The sequence below is a fragment of the Seriola dumerili genome, unplaced genomic scaffold (assembly GCF_002260705.1).
Source record: "Seriola dumerili isolate Sdu_G_001 unplaced genomic scaffold, Sdu_1.0 BDQW01000068.1, whole genome shotgun sequence".
NCBI classification, from domain to species: domain Eukaryota; kingdom Metazoa; phylum Chordata; class Actinopteri; order Carangiformes; family Carangidae; genus Seriola; species Seriola dumerili.
In genome coordinates this window covers 11,276,373-11,286,885 of record NW_019174323.1, presented here as the reverse complement: position 1 = coordinate 11,286,885, position 10,513 = coordinate 11,276,373, and the positions used below count along the sequence as shown (strand labels likewise).

Sequence of the window (10,513 nt, the reverse complement as noted above, 5' to 3'; positions counted from 1 at the left end):
ACGTGGCACTCACCACACAAAAAAAACAGTATTGTTTTGTTTACGAATGTCCCCCTTGATACTCATTTATTTCAGCTTTTTCTTTTGCTTGCTTTATTTTTTCATTTTCATTCATGAATTCATCAATAACTTATGATAAGAACAGCCAATGACGAGACAGAGCGAAAAAGCTTTGTGAGTGAGCCTGTACTGCAGTTATTACGGCTGGAAGTTGCAGACAGCATGGCTGCCTCCGTGAAGAGCATTTGTGTTACATAGCAGGAACTTTTACATTTTCCCAAGGGTCTTGATCTTTCCTCAAATCTATCATCCCTCTGCCAGCAACCTGGAAATTAAACAAAGGACCTCATTCGTCACCTCATTCATCTGCCAAACAAACTGTATGTATCTTTAATTCTTAAAGTTATTGTAGTTGCAGTGGACCTATACATTCGTACAAATGCAGTACTGTTAAGTGTATGTACTTGTGGAAATAAACATCAGTGTTCTTCTGATCCTATTTAAAGATAAATAGAACACATCTTCATAGAATTGATAACTAAGTGATATTTATATGCTGCGATCTTTATAGATTTGGTAGATCAACACTTATTATCTAAACTTGAAAGCTCAAGCCTGCATTTCCCATAATGCAACCAATCTTCTGTGTCTTACGACTCCCTTGCCTCCTAAATACTAACCTTTCATGCCCCTTACATCCAGTTTGTAATGCAGACTTTCTGTTAAAATTTGAAATCCTGAGCAAAGAGATAACCCTGATTGCATCAACTGTTTTCACAGGATGAGCAGAATTTGTGATGAGTAAACTTAATTTATGTGTAAAATCTGTGGAGTGCCCCTTTAAATCTGCTCTTACAATTAGTGATTGCTTATTTACTGCTATGACCAATAAGCCTTGGACCTCCATAGTTCCTCATTCAGTGTTTTCCTTTATGTTATTTTGCCCTTAAATAGGGTACATTAGCAGCAGCATATAAAGTCATTATATCAGTCAATTATCTGCCAGGCCTAATGCAGTAAGTACTACACAACTAAGAATTAAAGCAGTTTATTGTTTATCTTTCTTATATTTCTGACCATCTAAACTTGACTTCAGCAGGTATGCATCTCACATGTTGACAAAGAAGCCCCCCCTCCTGCAGAGCTTCCTGTCCCTGGTTTCCAGACATGCCAGTCATCTTACCAGACAGCAGTATGATGTCATTGTGGTGGGTGGGGGTCATGCAGGGACCGAGGCGGCGGCAGCAGCAGCCAGAGTGGGAGCTGAGACTCTTCTGGTCACACAGAAAATAAACACGATCGGTGAGAGAAAAAGGGCTTTGTTAAAGGGAGAGTTAACTCTTTACAAAATCTTTCTTCTCGCTTCTTATTTGCAAAGGTTTGGTGATTTTGATTTGAACAAGTGGACTGAGAACTTTTTTCTATCAAAGTGTATAAACAGACAGTTGACTCTTAAGCTGTTCATCATCCTCTCCTTCTTCCCTCACATTGCCCCAGGTGCCCTGTCCTGTAACCCATCTCTGGGTGGAATAGGGAAGGGCCAGCTTGTGAAGGAGGTAGATGCTCTGGATGGGCTTTGCGGTCGAGCTGGAGACTGGGCCGGGATCCATTTCTCCATCCTAAATCGTAGAAAAGGCCCTGCTGTGTGGGGCCCAAGGGCCCAGCTGGACCGCCAACGCTACCGCGAATTCATTCAGGTATCTCATACACACATGTAAAAAAGCCTGTGTTGTGTTTGATGTGACACATTTTTTTACTGTGAATTAATTCAAAAATGTCATTAACTGTCTACGGGTCTGCCTGCTGTTTTTGGTTCAGTCTGAGCTGCTGTCCACTCCCAGGCTGACAGTGTTGGAGGGCTCGGTGGAGGAGCTGCTGGTAACAGAACCAAACCCAGAGGAGCCCGGACACCACAGAGTTACAGGGATACATCTGGGTAGGGACTAAAAGACAGCTATCTGTCAATGTTTACCCCATTCATATATATATATGTATATATACATATATATATATATATATATTTATTATTCCACCATTACAATAATTAGCTTATGCTGTATACTGAATGTACTGTCACTGTGGTCAGTGATTAAAAATACAGCTTCATGTAATGTTAATCTTTAGTAGGCAAAGGAATAATGAATAACACACTGATGCACTGACAACCACGGTTTTACTTTGCTTATTTTGGCAATATAGGTATAAACATATATTATCTATCGTTGACTATTTTTATCATGGTTAAGTTTTCTTATTAAAGGTGTATTTTTATCATATATTTATTACATCAACAGTTTTTTTAAACTTTTAAATTTAAATCTGTTTATATGTGATATGATGTTTACTCCAGTTCTATATTTTAACAGATTTGTTTAGGAAATCTGGACTTAGTTTGACATTTGACAATAATCTCTAACATATGTGACAAGTGGTAAAGTGCACTTTCACACACTTCCAATATTGGTTGGTTATTACAGATAGAAAACCTAGACTGTTAATCAGTTTATGATCCTTTTGCACTTCTTTCAACATCTCCCCAGTGAATGGAATCCACCCGCTCTCAGCCCGCTCCGTGGTTCTTACCACTGGTACGTTCTTGTCTGGCTCCCTCTTCGTGGGCCAAACCACGTCCCCCGGGGGTCGGATTGGAGATGCTCCATCCAGTGCTGGGCTATCCTATACACTGAAGGAGAGGCTGGGGCTAAGGACAGGCAGACTGAGGACTGGTACGCCTCCCAGGATTGTGAAGGATTCAGTTGACCTTGACCTGGCTCAGCTTCATCCCCCTGACAGTCATCCAACTCCATTCAGCTTCCTTAATACACACACACGCTGCAAGGTAAAGTTTATATGAAGTACTCTACCATGTACTTCATTTATTTTATTGATTAGCCTATAAAATGTTAAAAAGTGTGACAAATGAATATCTAACTTTGAGAATACAAACACAGCAAGGTGTAGGCCAGTATAATCTTTTCTTTCTTCTTCAGTATTCCATGTTTTATTCACCAAAAATAATGAAACACAGCCCAAAGTGATGTGTTGAAGTTGCTCAGTTTGTCTAAGTCTTAACAAATAAAGGGAAGGGTTTAATTCACAGATATGAAAGCAGCAAATCCTTACATTTGAGAAGCTGTAACCAACAAATGTTACTATTTTTTATCTGATATATGATAAAAGTATAAAAAAAAATTCACTTACAAAAATGTTATTTTCCAAAAAGTTAATTAGTTAAATTAGTTGACTTGATGATTAACCAAAAGTTTTTTTAATACTAGTATTAAAGGAACAGCTTCATAGTTTCAAGTCTAGAAGATCTATCATGTGCTGACTATAAGATGTTTTCCTTTTGTCAACTAAGGGCTTGTACATTATGTCCTATTAATTTTTCAATAATTGTCCTTTCTAACTAATGAATGCTTTACTTAAATCAAACACTCTGAAGCCTGAAGAGCAGCTGCCTTGCTACCTGACCAGTACCACTCCTGCTGTGGAGAGAGTGGTGAGAGAGAGTCTTCATCTCAACTGTCACATACAGCAAGACACCAAGGGTCCCAGGTACACACACACAAACACACAAAAAGATATTTACTCAGTGTGTTCTGAGACTCAAAAGGAATTAACTCTGGACTTTATCTCTGACAGATACTGCCCCTCCATCGAGTCACGAGTGCTTCGCTTTCCAGGACGGAGGCACCAGGTGTGGCTGGAGCCTGAGGGGGTGACCTCTGACCTTTTGTACCCACAGGGTCTATCCATGACCATGCCCCCCGACATGCAGCTCCGCCTCATCAGAGAAATCCCCGCCATGCACAGAGCTGAGATCCACACACCTGGTACACTGACTGAATCCTGTTTGATCTACAAGTGATTTACAGTAGATCTAAAAGCAGAGAGTTACAGTGATACAGCATCTACCCTCACCCCTGAAATTACAGGCTACAGCTCAGTCAGTCTTTTACCCATTTAAAGGTTTTGAATGAGAAAAGTACAGTATAATGAAATTTCATGCTTGACTATACAGTAGTATATGAATCGGTCAGTCAAACATCTCAGTGAGTGTTTTTTTGTCTTTTCCAGGTTATGGCGTGCAGTATGACTTTGTGTGTCCCACTCAGCTGAGCCCTGCCCTGCAGGTGAAAAGCACTCAAGGTCTCTTTCTGGCCGGTCAGATCAATGGAACAACAGGGTACGAGGAGGCTGCTGCACAGGTAGCTGCATTTTCTTAAATTTAGCAATTAAGAGTCAAAAAACATCAAATCACCTCGGTGATAATTTCCCTCTTTGACTGGACAGCCCCTCTACACTAAAATATGTTTTCCACAAAATTGTGCTGATCATTTCTGTAATGCCAATTCATTTGTGGCAGCAGCGATGTTGCCCAAGTTTTAGTCTTCTGCTTCCAACACTATCACCTATCAGTATCAGCAGTCTGTTTCATTCCAAACCTGCCCTGTAATTGGACAAAAATATTGTTCATACATTTATAAGTAGTATTATTTATACACTCACACTCACATATAGCAAGTATTAAAAACAGTAGTAGAACTGCACCATGGTGGCATCATGTCTTTTCTAACAGAAACTATTTCAACCTGAGGAAAATGTTTTTTCTGTCTGTGCAGGGGCTGTGGGCGGGGGTGAACGCTGCCCGCTGGGCGCTCTCCATGCCTCAGGTGGCCTTGTCTCGAACCGAGAGTTATATTGGGGTTCTCATTGATGATCTTGTGGGTCGAGGCGTTACAGAGCCCTACCGCATGTTTACCAGCCGGGCTGAGTATCGAACCTCTCTAAGGCCAGACAACGCTGACCGCCGCCTCACTATGAAAGGTAGGTACAGCGTCCAGGACTTCAGTTATTGTAACAGCATGAGTTGCAGTAAAATAGCTCCAATTTTTGAGCCTAGCTGAATGATATAAAAATGATCTGTACCTTTACCTTGGTTGTTGTGTAAGCAAATCAATTATAATGCCACTTAAAACATTATGATGCCACCTAACATTACACATGCACAGTACACAATAAATCCCTTTATGTCTCTGATTTTCACCCACTCGGATGTAAGACAACTTTTAGAGTCGTGAGGGGTTCCACAAGATGTTGTTCTACTTTCTGTCTGAGTTTTTCTCCTCTCAAACGTTCTCATCCGTCAGGGTTTGAGGAGGTGGGATGTGTGTCCTCCTTGCGTTACCAGGAGGCTGTGAGAGTGCGGGACAGTCTGCAGGATGCACTGGCAGCACTCCAGGCTCTCGTTCTGTCCACTAACAGATGGAGAAAAAAGCTGCCCGACATCCCTATGAGCGAGAACAAGAACACGACTCTGACGTAGGTGACAATATGTGGAATCACCAGTGTGACGGATCATGTCCGCCACGCTGCAAATTTTCATCCCAAGCTTCTGTCCAGAGTACACCTGTAGTCAGCTGTGGGTCCTGACTGTTGCTGTGCGGCTTTATTTTCCAGTGGTGTGGACATGCTGCAGTACAGCGACGTGTCCTTTGAAATGTTGGCATCTGTCTTCCCAGAGTGCCTTTCACCTTACACGGAATTCTCACAAAGGCTCAAGATAGAGGGTAAAAGCTGATTTCTAGGAATTAACACCTGTGATAAATTCACTGCCACTGGTGTCTGTCATATTTCTCAGCTCAATTATCTTTCTGCAGTGCCTCAAAATGCTGCATTTGTATTAAGGCCTTTAAAACTACCATTGCGTACTTAATTCTTTCTCAATAAAACATTTCTCCTGTCTGCCATGTAGCTGTGTACAAGCCTCACTGTGACCTCCAGAAGAAAGAGATTGAGAGAATTCAGAAGGAGGAGAACATGTCTCTCCCACAGGACATAGACTATTTCTCTCTGCCAGTGTCACTTTCTCGGGAAGTCAGAGAGATTCTGGACAGAGTTCGACCCACCACTGTAAGTACATTTTATATATTGTTTACCAATCATTTTTTTAAATCTTTTTTTATATTTTCAAAGACCTGAAAATGGTAAAAAAAATTATTTTGTCTACCCGCAGAAGAGCCTATATTTCAGTCAACTCTTGGCTAAATTAATTAACTCTTGTGCTGTTACATAGAAATGAATTAATGTGCAACTAATACTATGCTTTATCCTCCAGCTGGGTGCTGCAACACGTTTGCAAGGTATAACTCCTGCTGCAGTAGTCAATCTCCTCTGCTATGTCCGCCACACGGGACAAAAGGAAAGAGGAACACACAGACACCGACCCGACCAAAAAGAGGAGAGAGAAGAGGAGCTGTGTACAAGAAACACATCTTTACCTCAGTGAAATATTGACTCAAACTGTCTTGTAAAAATTTATTTATTCCTGAAAATGTACAAAACACATAAATTAAGGTATTTTAGGATGATACCATATGGACCATTTTCATGTTTTACCTAAGAAAGATGACTTTTTATATTGTAAAAAGAAAAAAAGCTCAGCAAAATAAAATTCTAATACATTCACTTCAGTTCATTCATATAAAGCCTCTCCTCAAATTAAGAAGCCCTGAAAACTTCTCTAACTGCTCCACTGTTACCTTCAGTATCCAGCTACACGGTGAAGAATTCTAATCCTGTTAGCAACATGACTGTGAACAGCATTAAACTCCATGTGACCTTCTCAGTGTCACTGCCGTTAATAACAATGTGCCCGTCCAGCTCAGCACTGCCTCTAGTGAAGAAACCAAACGGAAACTTCCAGTCAGGCTGAGGCAAGCCCCTGGGGGGTGTTGGGTAAACTGTAATGTCGGCAAACGTCACTTCAGTGGTTAGAGCGAGAGGGGACGACATAGGACACTGAAGAAGAGAGAGGAGGAGAGAATTTGGACATTTTTCTAGATGTAAAATGTGTGTTACACAGAAAAGAAGAATTTTTTAACTTGTTTGGCCTACCTTGAAATTTTGACACTTGAAAAGGTATTTGGCTCCCAAGATGTAGCTCTGGGGAAAGTCTAAGCGACCCTGGCGAGCCCATAGCACTCGGATAGAAAGGGAGTTGGGGAGGAGGCAGCCTAATTCACATGTTTCCTAAGAGGGGGAACAAAATAAATGATTGTGAATAGGGGAGCAAAAACAGCTCCTCTACATTTTTATTCAGTTCATGATCATCAAGTCCGACTGTACTCATGCACAGTGCATCAACTTTGTAAGATCGGTGGTCACAAAAACATAGCAGTAATTAAACCTTTTTTTTCCTTAAATACTCCAGATTGTTATTTCAGCTTTACCTGCAGACTGTCAGGACACTTCTGGGTGATGACTCTTGTCCAGTTCAGTTGGGAGCCCGAGTTCATGGCGATCTCATCAGGAGTAGCAAGTCCCTGCAGGATCCCATAAATCTGGGACTGCAGCTCTGAACAGTCACTAGATGGGGATCTAGGCAGCACATGGAGACATTGAAATGACTTGTGAGCGAATGAATAAAACTCAAGAGATGATAATGGCTAAGCAAGATAGTGTGGGTTCACCTGAATGTGCAGCCAGTGATGGTGTTGTGTGGGAAGAGGATGGGCGTTCGTCTGTCGGGGTCAGAGGAACACTCCCCACTCTGAGACACCTTCAGCGTGGTCAGCTAACTCACTGTCAAGGAACCATGATGCATGATTGAACTTAATACGAGCTGGCTAAATGAAAATATAACTTAACAACCTAAGGAGTTGGTTGATGGTGAGGATACAGTTGCCACATTTCCATTAAAGTGGCCGATGACAGGAGATCCGACTCTGAGTCCTACTGCAGGGATTGTTCCTCCTGGAGTGGGGCTGGGCGTGGCCAGCTGCAAGAGACAAATGGCATTAATGCAAATGTTTGAATTCATATTTCATTGTCTCTCTTTGGCTTTAATGGGCTACCTGGAACTGCACAGAGTGTGTCTGTAACAGCAACTGATTTGGTTCCACATCAGCTAAGACTATGTTCACAGATGAATACGTGAGTTCTCCTCTTCCTGTGTATCCTACGATAAACTCCACCTACAGGAAAGTCAGAAAAAGCAGAGCTGGGTTTGATGTTTCCTTATGAACTTGAATTCATGTGATTTAAGACATATGAGTGGCTACTCACCTTTTTCACCACATTGGCACAGGAGCCGTTTTGTTGAACTGGTGCAGGCCACTCAGACAGTGGTGTAACTGGGATCTGAAAGAGTCAATACAGTGTCTTACTTTCTAAGACAAAAGACATGTTATTTTGGCATTAACCACTGATTTAAAGGTTTATTTTAAATGCACTTCCTGTACCTTTACATTAAAAGAATCTGCACCAAGGATATCAGCAATAATCAACATTATAAAAAAATTACTTTTTATGCTTCAGATACAGTTTTCATACTGTAGATAGTGTAAGACTTGTGGTTTAATTCAAAGGGCAGCTGATGTTGTGAGCTGACAGTTCATCAACTTGCACAGAAGCATGTGAAGTCTAAATTAAAAGTGTTTCTGCTAATGTCATGTATGGGTTTGAGTTGTATGTACAATCAGTGACTTACCAGAAAGTCTGACACTTCTGCCATCTCACCTATTGGAATCTGTAATAAAAAAATATTAATGTTAGGCCTTTCTGCTGTGAAATTATCACCAGTAATTAACCATTTCGTGCTGGCAGACTTGCTGACCTTGATCAGACTTAAGTCAGAGAAGTAGGAGCCGGCGTTGAGATTTGGGTCTGTTGTGCAGGACTGAGGAGTCAACATGCGAGTACAAGACAGAGACACAGACCTCAAGAACTCTACAAGCAGAGAAAAACAGAGGGTAATTAGATTAATACTTATAGTGCTTAATATGGTTGTGATATATAGATCTAATATTCTTTACCTATAGCAATTCTGACAGGAGGAAGTCTCTGACACAAAACTTTAGCGAGACGACCTGGAAACTTTGCTACACTGTGATGCTCAGCAGTTTGCTTACACTTTTTGTGTGTCGTGAACTTACTTGCAGGGTTACGGCTGATACAGAATGCAGCAGCAGCTCCTGGAGACGGCTGACGGAGGAGACCCCGCACAGACGAGCTGGAGAAATATGTCTGGATAACATCATCAACCTACAAAGAAACAGAATCTTATTTGCATTTCATTATTATTAATACACACCCCGGTTTAGTTTTAGCACCTTTAATACTTGAGATACAATACTGTGCGCAGGAATCTTCTGTTACCCTGTAGAAAGCTCTGCTGTGGCTGCTGCTTGTAGGTGCTGGTGGTGAGAAGTGGTATGAATCCCCTAAAGCCAGATACTGAGGTAGAGCTTGGAGAGACTGGGGCGCATTATCTGTTCAGACAAATTGAGAAAAATGCAGATTTTTAACAGCATTCATGGCAGATGCTTATATGTTGCTTACTGATGTACTTTTGTGAAATTAGATCTAACTTTATCACTGATTCCCCTGGTGATAGAACTGGTGATTGTTAAATCATTTAAGGTCTAACTACACCATATTTATTAATTAATCTGTTCTTATTATATTGATTTACCTTCAGACCGGACACAAAACAAGGAGTCAGTCACAGTGACAAGAGATGAATCAACATTAGCCCGGTAAATCAGCCATTTCTCGATGCAAACTCCGGATCTGTAAAATAAATTTTTACTCTTTTAAATTCTGAAAATGTGCACTTCATGTGCTACAACTTTAGTGCAGGTGCACACGACTTACATGGCTTTCTGTGGACAGTCAGTGAAAACTGTACTCAAGTTAGCAACACCACAATCAACTGTGTCACAACAGCAGCCAATGTCACAGAAATCAGGGGTTAAATCACAGAGACAACCTGGAAAACAACAGAAGTGACTCGTGTTAATAAGTTGTGTTTAAAATTACAGAATGTTAGAGATTCACTGGTTTAACAGGAGCAAAACCTTTATGAAACCATCAAAACAAGAGGTTTGCTTGGCCTGACAAACTTATGAGCGCTGCAGAATAAAAACAAAGGTAGCTGGACTGAAGTAATTAGCTCATGGGGTTACAAGAGTCAGTAAGTTACCCTCTGGAGTCACCACAGGCTGGATGGTAGGTGTAGAGGCTGGTGTGGAGGGAGCTTCAGTCAGAACAGTAGGAGCCGCAGACACCTCTGTGGTGCCGACACTGGTGGAGTCCACCGCCTCTGTACTACCAGGAGCAGGGGTCGCGGAGCTCAAAGGCTCCGCGTTTGTTGGGCGGACATTGGCAGTTGAGGAGACCCCCGACTCTGTGGCTGCGTTTGCTAAATGTGCACACAAGGCGATAAATATGTGAAGTGAACGACACCACCGGCGGGAGTTCATCTCCTCAAACAGACATAGTGAACAGTGCAGACTCAAGCTTAGCAGATTAGCTAGACAGCTAATGTTAAAAGTTAGCCGAACAAATTTCGCCTACGTTATTCGTAATAGCTTTAAACCCATTAATGCATACAATAAAATAAAACAACGTTAAAATTAAGTGACGTATTTAGCTGAACAGGCCGGACACAAATACACCGGAGAACAAGTTTCTGGTTGCCAAGGAAGTTGTCATGCAGACTTCCGTT

At 41.5% G+C, this 10,513-nt stretch overlaps 2 protein-coding genes across 3 annotated transcripts; one reads left to right on the top strand and one right to left on the bottom strand.

Annotated features, from left to right (window-relative positions):
• The first annotated feature begins 216 nt into the window (after positions 1–216).
• mto1 (mitochondrial tRNA translation optimization 1) lies at positions 217–6,307 on the top strand. Of its 2 annotated transcripts, none has more exons than XM_022742803.1 (13): positions 217–380; positions 1,100–1,302; positions 1,498–1,697; positions 1,819–1,936; positions 2,541–2,839; positions 3,446–3,558; positions 3,646–3,836; positions 4,081–4,211; positions 4,626–4,830; positions 5,154–5,325; positions 5,464–5,573; positions 5,759–5,916; positions 6,122–6,307. In XM_022742803.1, exons 2-13 carry the CDS (start codon positions 1,113–1,115, stop codon positions 6,290–6,292), a joined length of 2,058 nt encoding a protein of 685 aa, XP_022598524.1. In that variant the 5' UTR covers positions 217–380; positions 1,100–1,112; the 3' UTR covers positions 6,293–6,307. The 2 variants fall into 2 exon arrangements, with proteins under 2 accessions (XP_022598524.1, XP_022598525.1); XM_022742804.1 differs by having other exon boundaries at positions 1,097–1,302.
• Positions 6,308–6,314: 7 nt separating this feature from the next.
• On the bottom strand, positions 6,315–10,474 carry tctn3 (tectonic family member 3). Its single transcript, XM_022742807.1, has 14 exons — positions 9,989–10,474; positions 9,661–9,775; positions 9,479–9,576; positions 9,163–9,275; positions 8,940–9,048; positions 8,621–8,733; positions 8,495–8,533; positions 8,071–8,145; positions 7,860–7,979; positions 7,685–7,783; positions 7,476–7,579; positions 7,236–7,383; positions 6,901–7,035; positions 6,315–6,804 (listed from the first exon to the last, which is right to left on the bottom strand). Exons 1-14 carry the CDS (start codon positions 10,266–10,268, stop codon positions 6,559–6,561), a joined length of 1,794 nt encoding a protein of 597 aa, XP_022598528.1. The 5' UTR covers positions 10,269–10,474; the 3' UTR covers positions 6,315–6,558.
• Positions 10,475–10,513: the final 39 nt, after the last annotated feature.

Coding starts and splice junctions, on each gene's coding strand:
- tctn3 (XM_022742807.1), bottom strand. CDS start 10,268: ATGAACTCCCGCCGGTGGTGTCGTTCACTTCACATATTTATCGCCTTG. Junction 9,776..9,988: donor GCCTGTGGTGACTCCAGAGG/GTAACTTACTGA, acceptor GTTGTTTTCCAG/GTTGTCTCTGTGATTTAACC. Junction 7,980..8,070: donor GTGCCAATGTGGTGAAAAAG/GTGAGTAGCCAC, acceptor ACTTTCCTGTAG/GTGGAGTTTATCGTAGGATA.
- mto1 (XM_022742803.1), top strand. CDS start 1,113: ATGTTGACAAAGAAGCCCCCCCTCCTGCAGAGCTTCCTGTCCCTGGTT. Junction 4,212..4,625: donor ACGAGGAGGCTGCTGCACAG/GTAGCTGCATTT, acceptor CTGTCTGTGCAG/GGGCTGTGGGCGGGGGTGAA. Junction 5,574..5,758: donor ACAAAGGCTCAAGATAGAGG/GTAAAAGCTGAT, acceptor TCTGCCATGTAG/CTGTGTACAAGCCTCACTGT.